This window comes from Stomoxys calcitrans, chromosome 3 (assembly GCF_963082655.1).
Source record: "Stomoxys calcitrans chromosome 3, idStoCalc2.1, whole genome shotgun sequence".
Lineage (NCBI taxonomy): Eukaryota > Metazoa > Arthropoda > Insecta > Diptera > Muscidae > Stomoxys > Stomoxys calcitrans.
Window position 1 is genome coordinate 64797976 of NC_081554.1, and position 15354 is coordinate 64813329.

At 39.5% G+C, this 15354-nt stretch overlaps 1 protein-coding gene across 2 annotated transcripts in view; it reads right to left on the reverse strand.

Moving 5' to 3' along the window:
- Window positions 1-2877: 2877 nt before the first annotated feature.
- The window catches only part of LOC106089634 (bone morphogenetic protein receptor type-1B), a 735175-nt gene continuing 722698 nt past the window's right edge, over window positions 2878-15354 (reverse strand). For both annotated transcript variants that reach the window (XM_059364467.1, XM_059364469.1), the window contains 2 exons: window positions 4449-4636; window positions 2878-4389 (listed from right to left, as the gene is read on the reverse strand). In XM_059364467.1, the coding sequence (XP_059220450.1) occupies window positions 3085-4389; window positions 4449-4636 (1493 nt within the window). In that variant the 3' untranslated portion in view covers window positions 2878-3084. The remainder of the gene's footprint in view (window positions 4390-4448; window positions 4637-15354) is intronic.

Below are 15354 nucleotides of genomic sequence, written 5' to 3' on the forward strand. Positions count from 1 at the left end.
AGGTGAAAAAAATTGAATTGAAAATTGGAAAAACAAAAACCAAATTGTTAGTTGTTGTTGTTGTAGCCACATTTTCATGTGGGGGTGGCAATCCTCCTCAAGCTCCTGTAGGTGAGCAAACTCGTTCCGGTCCAAAGAACCGATCGCCGTGGGAACATGGTGGCCATTGGTTATTTAAAGGCGCCCATAACCCGCCATATCATATCGAGCATCATAGGCACACAGTATTTGTGTAAGAGAGAGCCGGTGCCACCCGGCCTCTCACTGAGACCCTCCACTCAATACCGCTGATAGTCTGCGACAGCCATTGCAACTACTCTGTATGAAGCATTACACTATTCGCAACCTGTGGACGTGCAAAAACCAAATTCGGAAACGGGTCCCATAGTTGTTGTGGTTGTAGCCACATTTTGATGTGGAGGTGGCGATCCTCGTCAAGCTCCTATAGGTGAGCAAGCTCGTTCTGGTCCAAAGGACCAATCGCCGTAGGAACATGGTGGTCATTGGTTATTTAAAGGGGCCAAAAACCCGCCTTGTCATATGGAGCATCATAGGCACTCAGTATTTGTGCAAGAGAGAGCCGGTGCCACCCGGCCTCTCACTGAGACTCTTAACTCGATGCCGCTGATTGTCCACGACTGCCGTTGCAACTACGCCGTATGGAGCATTCCACTATTCGCAACCTGTGGACGTGCAAAAACCAAATTAAGAAACGCGTCCCATAGTTGTTGTAGTTGTAGCCACATTTTCATGTGGAGGTGGCGATCCTCGTCAAGCTCCTGTAGGTGAGCAAACTCGTTCCGGTCCAAAGAACCGATCGCCGTGGGAACATGGTGGCCATTGGTTATTTAAAGGCGCCCATAACCCGCCTTGTCATATGGAGCATCATAGGCACTCAGTATTTGTGCAAGAGAGAGCCGGTGCCACCCGGCCTCTCACTGGAACTCCCCACTCAATACCGCTGATTGTCTGCGATAGCTGTTGCAACTACTCCGTATGGAGCATTCCACTATTCGCAACCTGTGGACGCGCCCGGTAGTTCGCAGCTAAGTTTATCGTGACAACAATGAATCCCACACAGATTGCAACTCAATGTTCCATGTGTGGTGTTCACACCTATGCTGAGCTGGGACATCCCATAATGGTTGGTATGTGTTGCGATCTCTGACTTTCCTTTTCCATTTTGCAAAGAAAATATCCGTTCATTAAGATCGTCTCGAAAGAGAAACAAACAAAAAAAAATTAGCCCTAAAATAAATATTCAGCGTTGAATCATTGCTAGCGTTCAGTAAAGTTGTATGATAATAGAAAACAAGTAAAAGCGTGTTAAGTTCGGCCGGGGCGAATCTTATATACCCTCCATCATGGATCGCATTTATCGAGATCTTTTCCCGGTATCTCTTTTTAGACAAACAAAGGATAAAAGAAAATAATTGCGGTGCTATCGGAGTTATATAAAGTTATGGTCCGATTCAGACCATAATTGAACTGAATGTTGAAGACCATAGTCGAAATCATTAGGTAAAATTTCAATTTACAATTCGAATAAGAATTGGAAGTAAAATACGGAGATCGGTTTGTATGGGAGCTGTACCAGGCTATAGACCGATTCAGACCATATTTTAAACGTATGTTGAAGGTCATGGAAGAAGCCATTTTACAAAATTTTGCCAAATCGGATGAGAACTGCGCCCTCTAGCGGCAGAAAATATATCAGGTTAACCATACTTAGCACAGTTGTTGGAAGTGATACTAAAACACCTCATGCAAAATTTCTGCCAAATCCCATGAGAACTGCGCCCTCTAGCGGCTTAAGGGCTTAAGATCCAAGTTCAGTTTATATGGCAGCTTAGCACAGTTGTTGGAAGTGATACCAAAACACCACATGCAAAAATATAGTCAAATCGTATGGGAATTGCTGCGTCTAGAGGCTCAAGAAGTCAAGACCCCAGTTCGGTTTATATTTTGAGAATTGAGAATTTTTAAATAGGACGGTATTACTTGATGTGTTTTACTTTAGTACAAATAATCAGTATGAATAGGTTACTATAAAATGTTATCGCATAATATCGATACGCTGAAATTATCTGAGGAACATCTGACTTGCGCTCGATAGAACTAAAATAAAACACAGCAAACATAAACATGTTTATTAATGTGAATATATTAACAGTGTACTCATCACAATAATCAAGTACAGTTATTTATATCGTCTATATGCAATATCGATAGGAATTTATTTCATCTATAAGTGAAAAAAAAAAATGATCACCGTTATGATTTTTAACCCTGTAAGCCTATTTTTTTTTTAGTATTATCCAGAGCAAGTCAGATCTACTGAGATTTCCAATGAAAATTTACATCGAATGATTATCGATATCATGCGATAGCAGCCGATAACACGTACTGCCAAAACTACTAACATGATAACACTATATCAGCTGATTTTATAGAGGGGAAAAAATTGTTATCGATGATTTGGCGAATGTACATAATTTGGAGATACATCGAGTACGAAAATGTTTGTGGTTTCGATAGTTACAATGTTAAAATTGCAGTATACATATTTATCGATTATTTGCATAATCCCTTATTAAATACAACCATTTTATCGAGAACATATATAACAATCGGATATTGCAAAAAAATTGTCCCTATAAGGGTCAAAACTTTATGATTCCTTGCCTTTTCAAAAATTTTGCATTTTATAAAACATTAAAAGTTCTAACGAAAAATTAAAAAAAAATATAACGGAATTTTAAAAGAGTCATATAATACAAAAAAAAACCTAACAAATAATGTTTTAAATTGTTTACATAAAGATAAAACAAATACATTTACAATGTCAAGAAAATAAAGAAAAAAATATGCAAAACAAAAAAATACAAACTCTTTTTAAGGCAAATCTGTCTTAACAAATCTATGCTTAAACACTACCTTATGAAAAACTAAATAAAATTAATTTAGTTTTTTTTTTCTACTAAATTAAATTTCTTAGCTTGCTTGCATGCATTGTCAACTTCCTCATCAGCATTATGAACTATCAACTTACAGACTATAAACTATTAAAGAACTATTGCCTATCTACACAATTTTCATAGGACAGTCCATGTAGTCGGGCTCTAGGCGACCCAAGGTCTTTTTTACCCTCAGCGCCGTCAGTCGCACTGTGGGATTTTGATGCCAACATTCTTGCATTATTTTGGACACTGTCGCCAATACATCATCCTCTTGCCAACGTGAGGGTATGGGTGGTCGGAAACCCTTAACACACACCACATCGTGCATATCTTCAAATGTGGGATCAGAGGGTACAACATCATGATAGGGCAAGGCATAATCCTCACAGGTGGTGGCCTTGGAGCCGGGTATGGGTGTGTAACAGCGGCGAGCCATTTCCCACAGCACCAAACCCACAGAGTACATATCGGCCCGTTTGAATTCTTCAAACTGTTGGGGATTCAAGGTCTGATTCAATACCTCGGGCGCCATGTAGCGTCGTGTGCCCACACGGGTGTTTTGAGCAATATGTATCTCATCCAATTCCGAGATGTATTTCACTGCCAAACCAAAGTCAGCTATGGCACATTGGCCGTTGCGCTTCACCAAAATATTCTTGCTCTTTATATCGCGATGGGCTATAGCCGGTTTGCCAGGTGTACCAAAGATCTCATCATGTAGATGGGCCAAACCCGAGGCCAAGGAGTAAGACAATAATTGCAATTTTTGTGGATTTATAACCGAGGTGGATAGGTAATCATGGAGACTACCATTTTCGTGGTAATCGGTGATTAACAACATCTGGGTCCAGCTGCCATTACCCTTGATATCGGCTGCAATAAAGCCCAAAATATTTTCATGTCTCATCAGCACAGTTTGATAGATTTCCGTTTCACGAAACCAAGAAGCCTCTTCGGTGGTGAAGAATGTCTTTACGGCTACCTTTTCATCGCGCCACTTGGCCAGCCATACCTCGCCATAACGACCCTTACCCACCAGGCGTACCATTTGAATTTGTTTGGCAATGGTTCGCTGAACCAATAGCGGCAGACCGGAACCGGAACCAGAACTCTGTTCGACCATTTGTGACAGGGGTGATAATTGGCTATTACACATGCTGCTGATAAGGCGTGACTGTTTCCTCAGTTTCTCCCTTCTCCGATAGGTCACGCAGGCAATGACCACTATGACAATGAAGGCGAATATGCAAATGATCACAGAGGCAATCATGGCCAGATAATGGACAGATTGTGAGCTCACTGGCAATTCGGGGGCAGGTGTGGTAAGTTTGGGTGTAAAGGCAGGATAGAGATGACGATTACACATATCACCGCCATCGCAGCAATCGATATTTTTTCCATGCAGGTGCGGTACGGCGGCAACTTTGCACTAAAAGGAAAGTTTTAGTATTGGAAATTTTTACAATTTGAACAATTTTTTTTATATACCATAAGAAAGCCTCCATTTTCCTCAGGAGGCATGCAACCATATGTTCTTTCTTCCTCATAGGTGCCTGTGCTCTCATCATAAACTTCTTCGACAGCGCTAAAGCAAGATCCTCCCGGCCGGGTTTCGCAAGTGCCATTTACAACATTATTGGGACAGCTGCCATCGCAATAGCAGGTTAATGTGCGCGCTGAAAAGAAGAAAAGATAAGAAAATTAATTTATTTGTTATATATAATAAATTAAATATTAAAATCTGAGAAAATTCTGAAGTATAGATTTTTTATACCTATCACCATAGGATGGGGTTATACTAGTCATTCCGTTTGTAATCATTAGGACCTCATAAAGTATATATATTCTTGATCATCTCGACATCCTGAGTCGATTTAACCAGTCCGTTCGTCTGTCGAGATCACGATAGCGGTCGAACGCGTAAAGCTAGCCGCTTGAAATTTTCCACAGATATTGTACTGGAACAACTGTGCCAAATATGGTCCGAATCGGTCCATAAGCTTATATAGCTCCCATATAAATCGATCGGACAATTTGACTTCTTGGGCCTTTAAAAGCCGCAATTTTTGTCCGATTTGGCTGAAATTTTGCATGTGGTGTTCCAATATGACTTCCAACAACTGTGCGAAATACTGTCCGCCTCGGTCTATAACCTGATATAGCTCCCATATAAACCGATCTCCCGATTTGATTTCCAGAGCCCCTGAAAGCTGCAATTTTTGTCCGATTTGGCTGAAATTTTTCATGTAGTGTTCTGTTATTACCTTCAACAACTGTGTTTAGTACGGTCAAAATCAGTCAATAAACAGATATAGCTCCCAATAAACCGACTACCCGATTTGATTTCTTGAGCCCTTACAAGCCAAAATTTATGTCCGATTTGGCTGAAATTTGTTCCGTTATATCTTTAGTGTTCCGTTATATCCTTCAACAACTGTGCCAAGTTCGGTTCAAATCGGTTAAGAACCTGATATAGTTCCCATATAAACCGATAGCCCGATTTGACTTTTTAGACCCTGGAAACCTTAACTTTCATCCTATTTGGCTGAAATTTTGCACATAGTGTTCTGTTATGACTTCCAACAACTGTGCCAAGTACGGTTTATATCGATCTATAACTTGATATAGCTCCCATATAAACCGATCTCCTGATCTCCCGATTTGACTTCTTGAGCCCCTGGAATCCGCCATGTTTATCCAATTTGGCTGAAATTTTGCACATAGTGTTCTGTTCCGGCTCTCAACAACTGCGCTAAGTACAGTCCAAATCGATCCATAACCAGATATAGCTCGCATATTTTAGCAGAATCCGCGGTGGTTGGTTGCCAAGATTCGGCCCGGCCGAACTTGGCACGCTTTTATTTATTTTTCCAATAAATTGAGTTGGGCCAAGTATGTTGAGCTACATAACGACCCACATTTGGAGTTGCAAATAAATTAATCTCATAAAATACCGAAAGTGGACTTTTTCAAGCGAATTTAGTTTAATTTGAGGCCGTGTGAAAAAATGGGCTCACAACAAGTTTAATTGGCAGTTAGATCAATATGGCAATTACACTAGAGCTGGCCAACCATCGATATTCACAACATTCGATAATTCTAATAATAAATATCGATAGTATCGATACTACCGTTTATTGCCTATCGTCTATATCTAAAACGAAAATGAGAATCAGGGTATCGATATATTTAGAAGCAATATCAAAGCCGAAACCGATTAAAACCAAATTTAATAGTCAGTTCGGAATCACCAGAGGACTCACAGTACAAAATTTTAGCCTAATCGGATGAAAATTGCGTCCTCTATAGGCTCAAGACGTAATAACGCGAGATTTAATAAGGAAGCTATTACTGTGTTTTATTTTAGTACTATATGGTGCAAATCACAATTAATCGTTTCTTATTATATGTTATTACACGTTATCGATAATTTACCAGTACAACTTTGCACTGATATTTTATCCAGAACATCTGACTTCGAGCTGGCAAACTATCGATAATCGCAACAGTCGATATTTTCGATGGTTTTAATAATAAATATCGATGTTATCGTTAATTTCCCATCACCTATATTTTAAACGAAAAGGAGAAGTAAAAATCAGGAGATCGATCTCATATAGAAGCAATATCAATGCACAGACCAAATCATGGGAGAAATCATTGTACAAAATTATAGTCTAATCGGATGAAAATTGCGCCCTCTATAGGTGCAATGTATCTTAAAGGATACATTCAGAATCGGATTGCTTATTTTTGTTTAGTTTTGCAAAATTAAATATCGATAGTCCCATCGATATTTTGCCAGCTCTAATCTGACTGCATTGGATAGGACTAAAATAAAACACAGCATATATCTGATTATAGGCCGATTTGAACGATACTCAACAAGACGGACGATTAAAAAATGTATGATTTTACAAACAGTAAAACTTTGTCAAAAAAATGCAATCGATATTCAGCCAAAAACTAAAATCGTTGATATTTTGCCAGCTCTCAACTACACGTCTTTAAAAAAGATTTTGGTTTCATATTTGGTTTTGGTTCTTGCAGTTAACACAGTTTCGATTATTAAAATTGTGACCTAAATTGGCCAGTAATACAACCTGAAGGCATAATAAAAACAGAAAACTCCCCATTTCCTATGAAGTCTCAATTTCCTTCATTATGAAAACTAAGTTATGGAGAAACGATCGATTTGTCGGAATGAAAGTGACTTTTTTTGAAATTTTAAAGCTAACAATGAAACGCTTCTGTTTGGAAAGGTGCACATATGAAATGGTGAACGATGAAAGAGTGCATTGCTTCTTTTTTCTTTCTCTCGGAAACGGAAATATATAAAATGTCTTCAACATAAACATACCTATTAGAGCTATGGTACGTTTTTTCGGCATATTTACTAGACCCATGAGTATGGGCTAAAAAGATGTGCGTGAGTGTGTGTGTGTAACTCAATGTCTGTTTTAACCATAAAATAATGATTTTCATTAATTAAAATAACAATAACAACAAAATGTATGCAGCACAGAGAGGCATGCACAAACAATTATATGTGGCAATTGGTGCCAATACGAAGGGTAGTATGAAATTTAAGGCAAAGGCAGATGTGGCGTTTTTCGAGCTAGTAAACCTTGGGTAACTGACACAAAGTGTTGCCAATTCAAACGACCACATTTATTTGTGTATAAACATTTTTTATTGATTCAAATGACTAAAATGTGTAAAGTGTATCAACATTCCATTAACATTTGCTCAACTTGACCTATTGTAGTCTTGACTATTGCTCTGCTAACTTGGCAGAGGTGCAAAATTCTCATATACCTATGAGTGCTGACCATTTCAAGTTTAAGCTCTATGCTCAGGCCTTTCCTTTAATAGCCGAATCTGAACGTTGTGCCGCAGTGGCACACTTCTTTGGGGAAAAGTTTTTACATGGCATAGTAGCTAACAAATGTCACGGATGAGTACTTTTCGTAAGGATTCGATCCCAGTTCAGTTTCATAGGCATACATGCTTACCTCTGCACTCAGTCATTCAAAAAGCGAGTTGCAAGCTGCACGAATGCAATCTGCTGGTATTTTGGTCCATATTCGTACTGTGGCATTTAACAGTGCATCTATACTGGCATAATTTATACCAACATGGACAGCATTGAAAAGAATATGAGGCAAGCAATTGGTTACTGCTGCCTTATACTCTTCCAACGGTGAACATATTCCTCAACCATAAAGAATATATGTTATGATCGTCTCGACAAACATAGTCGATGTAGCCTTTTCCGCCTGTCCGTCCTTTCGTCTGTCGAACTCACGATAGTGATCGACTGCGTAAAGCTATTGATGTAGGTCGTTGGGGATTGCAAATGGACCATATTGGCTTAGATTTTGATATATATAAAGTGGTCCTTCGGCTTGACTTTTTGAGTCCCTACAAGCCGCAATTGTTAACCGATTCGATGTAGTGCTTTGTTACGATTTCCAATACCAGTGCCAAATATGGTTTAAAGCTCATCGTACGAAATCCTCTTGGTCGTCGGTGACTTTGTGGATTCGATTGTAATGCGGGTTTGGCGATGCATTCATGGGGCCTTCGTAAGATATGGCCAACCCAAGTCCATTTTCGTTTTTTTTTTATATATCCTCCACCATAGGTTGGGGGTATACTAATTTCGTCATTCCGTTTGTAATACCTCGAAATATGTATCTAAGACCCCATCACGTATATATATTCTTGATCGTCATGACATTCTAAGTCGATCTAGCAATGTCCGTCCGTCCGTCAGTGCAAATCACGCTAACTTACGAAGAAGTAAAACCAGACGCTTGAAATTTTGCACAAATATATCTTATTACCATAGGTCAGTTGGGATTGTAATTGGACCATACCGGTCCATGTGTTGATATAGCTGTCATATAAACCGATCTTGGGTCTTGACTTTTTGAGCATCTAGACGACGCAATTCTTATCCGATTTGCCTGATATTTTGCAGCAGGTGTTTTATTATGACTTCCAATAACTGTGCTCAGTATGGTTGAAATCGGTTCATAACCTGATATACAATAGTAGCTGCCATATAAACCGATCTTGGGTCTTGACCTCTTGAGCATTTAGAGGGCGCAATTCTTATGCGATTTGGCTGAAATTTCGCACGTGGTGTTTTGGTATTACTTCCAACAACTGCGCTCAGTACGGTTCAAATCATTTCATAACCTGATAAAGCTGTCATATAAACCGATTTTGGGTCTTGACATCTTGAGCATTTAGAGGGCGCAATTCTCATCCGATTTGGCTGAAATATCGCACGTGGTGTTTTGGTATCACTTCCAACAATTGTGCTAAGTAAGGTTGAAATCGTTTCATAATCTGATATAGCTGCCATATAAACCGATCTTGGGTCTTGACTTCTTGAGCTTCTAGAGGACGCAATTCTTATCCGATTTGGCTGAAATTTTGCATGAGGTGTTTTATTATGACTTCCAATAACTGTGTTTGGTATGGTTCAAATGGGTTCATAACCTGATATAGCTACCATATAAACCGATTTTGGGTCTTGACATCTTGAGCATTTAGAGGGCGCAATTCTCATCCGATTTGGCTGAAATTTCGCACGTGGTGTTTTGGTATCACTTCCAACAATTGTGCTAAGTATAGTTTAAATCGGTACATAACCTGATATAGCTGCCATATAAACCGATCAGGGATCTTGACTTCTTAAGCCTCTAGAGGTCCCATTTCTTATCCGATGTTGCTGAAACGGCCTTTCCCATGACCTTCAACATAAATGTTCAATATGGTCTTAACCGATCTATAGCCTGATACAGCTCCCATATAAAGCCATATCCCGATCATGCTTCTTGAGCCCCTACAAGGCGCAATTCTTATCCGGATGGACTGAAATTTTACACAATGACTTCTCCTATGGTCTTCGACATTCAATTCACTTATGACCCGAATCGGACTATAACTTGATATATCTCCCACAGCACAACAATTCTTATCCATTATTCTTTGTTTGCCTAAAAAGAGATACCCGCATAGAACTCGACAAATGCGATCCATGGTGGAGGATATATAAGATTCGGCCATGCCGACCTTAGCTGGCTCTTACTTGTTTCTTTTTTTCTCTTCCACTGGGGTGTTGTTTGTCTGAACATGACATTGGACCAATATATACGCGAAATAAGTTGAGCGAATGCTTGCAATTTTCTTATATTGTTTTGTGTGATGCACCATGTTGCAGATCCGTATAGCAAGACTGATTTAACGCTGATATTAAAGAGCCGGAGTTTGATTTTGCGGCTGATATTGTTTGATAGGCATTATGTGTGCATTGCTGCCGGGAAAGGGCCCCCGGTAACCGAGTTGGTAGCGTGCATGTATTACCAGAGCAGGGGTCGTGGGTTCGATTCCCGCTAGAAGCCTTGGTCTGTCGCAACTGTAGTATCACAATGGACTTAAAATTTTCTAAGTGAGTCTGTAAAGGACTGCCACTCTTACCTTACCTAACCTAACCTGGGAAAGTTACTCTTGCCTTGTTTATACAGGCCTTGATATATTCATCAGATACATCGTTTGCTGTTATTAAACTTCCAAGATAGCAGAATGGTTCAATCGATGGTTTCGCCGTTGATTGTCAGGGGTTTTGTGACACTTGTGCCAACTCGCACTAATTTTGTATTCTTGATGTTTATTCGAGGTCCAATAGCAGCCGCGTCCTCTGCTTGTCTGTTCAGTTTATCTTGGATGTCCTCAAAGCGGTGAAACATTAGGCAGATGTCGTCTGCGTAATCACGGAATACTTCCTGGAGCTTTGCTATTGGTCTTCAGGATGACTTGGTCTAACATCAACAGGGGTAATGTTGGTGAAAAGATACACCCCGTGAACTTTGCAGGGAGAAAAACACAATATGTTATTCTAACTGCTCTGCTTCCAGTAGTCTTTACCCATATGTCTATGTAGTCTTTACCCATATATCGACATGCCACGATTGAAATTTGCTCAATGCATTTGCGATCACCTGCCTTCGTTATGCCTTTAGTATTTGATCCGATTACAATTGCAATGGATTACCAATATGGCGCGAACATCAGCCTTATAAAACTAATTTACCAAATTTGTACACCTCCCTCTTTTAACGTCTCTGCTGCTCCCTTTTTTCAATTTCAGCTATTAAAGATGCCATACTTAAGCGAATTATTCGCATTTGAAAGAAAAGCACGCAGTAAACGCATAAAAATGTGTTAAGCAAAAATATGGAACTGGCGCTTTGCGACGTTTCGAAAGCTTTTCATACTAATGGAAAAATGTCTTCCCTCCTGCATTGTGGCGAGCCATTGGTGTTGCGAGTAGCTACATTGCATAGCTCGTAAATGATTTGTCCAACCATTTAGAATTTTTGTTTGGCTTGGGAGTTTTGGCTGAAACATTTTTAGAAGTTGACTTCAATTGGAGCACTATTCACCAGCACCATCAAAAAAAAAAAAAAAACAACAACTAAGCCTCAAGAGGCTCCAAATTGGCGCCTTATGCGCCGGTGCATGCGTCAAATAAGAAACAACAACAAAAAAACAGAGAGTCGACGATCAATGCTGCCGGAGACATGGGTAGGCAGACGTCATAAATGAAATTTGTTTTATGTTGTCTTGCCGACTTGAAGTTGGCAGAAGAATGCTTTCGATGGGCTGCCATAAAAATGCCCCATGATAGCCCAAGGGAGCCCAAGAGGTAGGTGTGCGACAAGAAAAGCCTGTGCGTAACCAAAATATTATTATGTATGATGTTTGTGTGTTTATATTGTCGGTATAGTTGATTGTATGGGTCCATAGAGTAAAAATGTTTAATGTAGTTCGACACAGTTATATATGTTTGAATTGTTGTTGTTTTTAATTTTGTCTTTAAATTTTGTTTTGTTTTTTTATGTCTGCTCTTCCCAGCCTTCTCCGAGACTGGCCATATTTGACCACAATGCCGTTTGTCTTGTATTTTGGGCTTTTTTTGTTTGCCAAAAAATCATAAAAATATTTTTATGGTTTTTAATATATCTTTGATGTGCTAATTTAATTTTTTTTTAATTTTTTTTTTTTGCAGACGATGATGTTATATTTGTGGTAGACTAAATTTTTGTGTTGTATGTTTTTGCCCACATGAAAAAGGCTTTTTGGTAAAATTTATGTCGATAGACTTTGTGTCGCTCAAAAACTGTTTAATTGGGGTTTAAATCATATTAAAAGAATACACCACATAGCATATTAAGAATAATAATTATGAAATATGTGGACATCATTTGTCGTTTCAGTCAAAACACAGAAAAATGTTCATACACTATTGATGATATAAATAAACATAGGATTTATAGTTTCGAATTTTCAACGTTTTTTTTAAGGATTCTCGCCTAAAAAAAATATTGAATAGAAACATGTTACGTTAAGTTCTTATATACCCTCCAACATGGAACGCGTGGGACAAGTTCTTTGCTCTATTCAGTTATGGACCGTGCGATCGGTTTATATGGAAGCTATATAAAGTGATGAACCGATTTAAATCATACTACAAGCGAACAAGTAATTTGGTCATTATAAAACTCAACGGGCAAAATTTCAGTTAAATTGCATAATAATGGCGCTTTCTACAGGTTCTAGAAGTCAAATTGACCGATCAGTTTATATGGAGGCTATATAAGTTTATAGGCCTATTTGAACAATACTTGGAGCATTTGTTGGAAATCAAAATAAAACACTTCATGCTAAATTTCAGCTAAAACGGATACGAAATGCGCCCTCTAGAGGCTCAACAAGTCAAGATCCGAAACCGGTTATATGGCAGCTATATCAAGACATGCACCACTATGGCCTACTACAATATAGTGGCGCATTGATTGTCATATTCCACCTAGGTTAAAATCCCGGTGAGAATATTAGTAAACATATTTTGGCAGTAGTTATCCTTTTATTTGAGCATCCCCGTTGCTGAGTTGTGTGGGTATGTGTGGGGTGGCTGATTTGTTGGCGAGCTCGTATTACCAGTACGGGTTCGTGCGTTCGATTTTTACCACAGGCTCGGTCTGTCGCTATTGTGGTAACACAATGGACGAAATCTGTTTAAGTGAATCTGATTTCAAATTGACACTCTATCCGAATCTAGTCCGAATCTACAACGTCTTGAGCACACTATTAGTTGTGAAATTTAGTTGGATTCGTTTTGTTTTACGCCTGCGGGTATGCCAAAGAAAAAGACATAGGGCCGCTGTTTCCCATTGAAGTCATAGACGATCAGGGAGACTAGAAAACGGATTAGCAAAACCCATAGATATAACAAGTAAAAGCGCGCAAAGTTCGGTCGGGTTGAATCTTATGTACCCTCCACCATGTATCGCATTTGTCAAGTTCTTCGAATGACCTTTTCAAATATATATGAGCTATATCAAGTTATTGCCCGATATGAAGCTTACTAGTCATGCCGTACAAGTCATATAAAAATATCACCTCCAACATTTCAGGAAAATCGAGTAAAACTTGCGCCTTCAAGATGCTCAGGAAGTCAAATTGGTAGATCGGTTTATATGGCAGCTATGTCAGGTTATGCACCGATTTAAACCATACTTGCAGTTTTTGGAAGTGGTACCAAAACGATATATGGCAAATTTCAGCCAAATAGGATAGGAATTGCACCCTCTAGAGGCGTAAGAAGTCTAATCGGGAGACCGGTTTATATGGCAGCAATATCAGGTTATGGACCGATTTAGACCATACTCGGCACAGTTGTTGGAAGTCATACCAAAACGACATATGCCAAATTTCAGCCAAATTACAATAGATAACAACCGCGCCCTCTAGACGATCAAGAAGTCTAATCGGGGGATCGGTTTATATGGCAGCTGTATATGGACTGATTTAGACCATACTTGATACAGTTCTTGGAAGTCATACCAAAACGATATGTGCAAAATTTCAGCCAAATAAGATATCAATCGCGCCTCTAGAGGCACAAGAAGTCTAATCGGGAAATCGGTTTATATGACAGCTACATCAGGAAATGGGCAGATTTAGACCATACTTGACACAGTTGTTGGAAGTCATACCAAAACGATATGTGCAAAAATTTCAGCCAAATCGGATAAGAATTGAGCCCTTTAGAAGCTGAAGAAGTCTGAACTCAAGATCGGTTTATATGGCAGCTATATCAAAACATGGACCATTTACAATCCCAACTGACCTTCACTAATAAGAAGCGCCTAGCTTTATTCCTTCGAAAGTTTGCGAGCTTTCGACAGACGGACGGGCATGGCTAGATGTCATGACGATCAAGAATATATATACCTTATGGGATCGGTCTAAGACGAATATTTCGAGGTGTTACAAACGGAATGACGAAATTAGTACACTCCCATCCTATGGTGCAGGGTATAAACATTTATTTGTGTTTGTTTGTTCCGAATAGACTCAAAAACGGCTCAACCGATTTTCATAAAATGTTCACATATGGTAGAATTTGGCCCCCAGGTGAAAGGTACTTCATTGTGTGAAATTCGCGAGGTGGCGAACCCTGGCCCTAACTCCAATTCTCAAAAACACCAGATCTCGGAGATGGATATATCGATGTAAGCAAAATTTTGTATGCCCCCTTATGGTAACCCGGAAACACAAATTTGGTATAAAACTTTGGGGTAAAATAACCGTGGGAACGCAAAACCCACAAAAACAGACATGTTTACCGAGTGTGACAATGAAGGGTATTTAAGAATAAAGTACGAATTTGATATAACAATTTGACCTCAAGTGTCGGGGGCCCGCCCGGGGCACAATGGGGTAAAATTACCGTGGCGTGGCCCTACTTCATAACCCACCCAAACGGACATGTTTATCGAGTGTGACAATGAAGGGTATTTAAGAGTAAATTATATTATATAACAATTGGACCCCAAGCGTCGGTGGTCCGCCCGAGGGACGCCCTACCCCAAAACCCACTAAACGGACATGTTTACCGAGTGTGACAATATGAGAAAATGCGATATAACAATTTGAACCCAAGTGTCGGGGCCCGCCCGGGGGACTATGGGGTAAAATAACCGTGGCGACGCCTACCCCATAAACCAACCAAACGGAAATATTTACCGAGTGTGACAATGAAGGGTATTTAGGAGTAAAGTACGAATTTGATATAACAATTTGAAGCCAAGTGTCTGGGGCCCGGCTGGGGGGCGCCCTACCCCAAAACCCACCTAAACGGACATGTTTACCGAGTGTGGCAATATGGGTATTAAATGAAAGGTATTTAAGAGAAGAGTACGAATGTGATATTACAATTTGACCACAAGTGGGTCACAAGGGGGCCCGCCCCATTCCCAAAAATCTTCCAAATATGAAATTTTTACCAATTTGGCCAATATGGATATCAAAT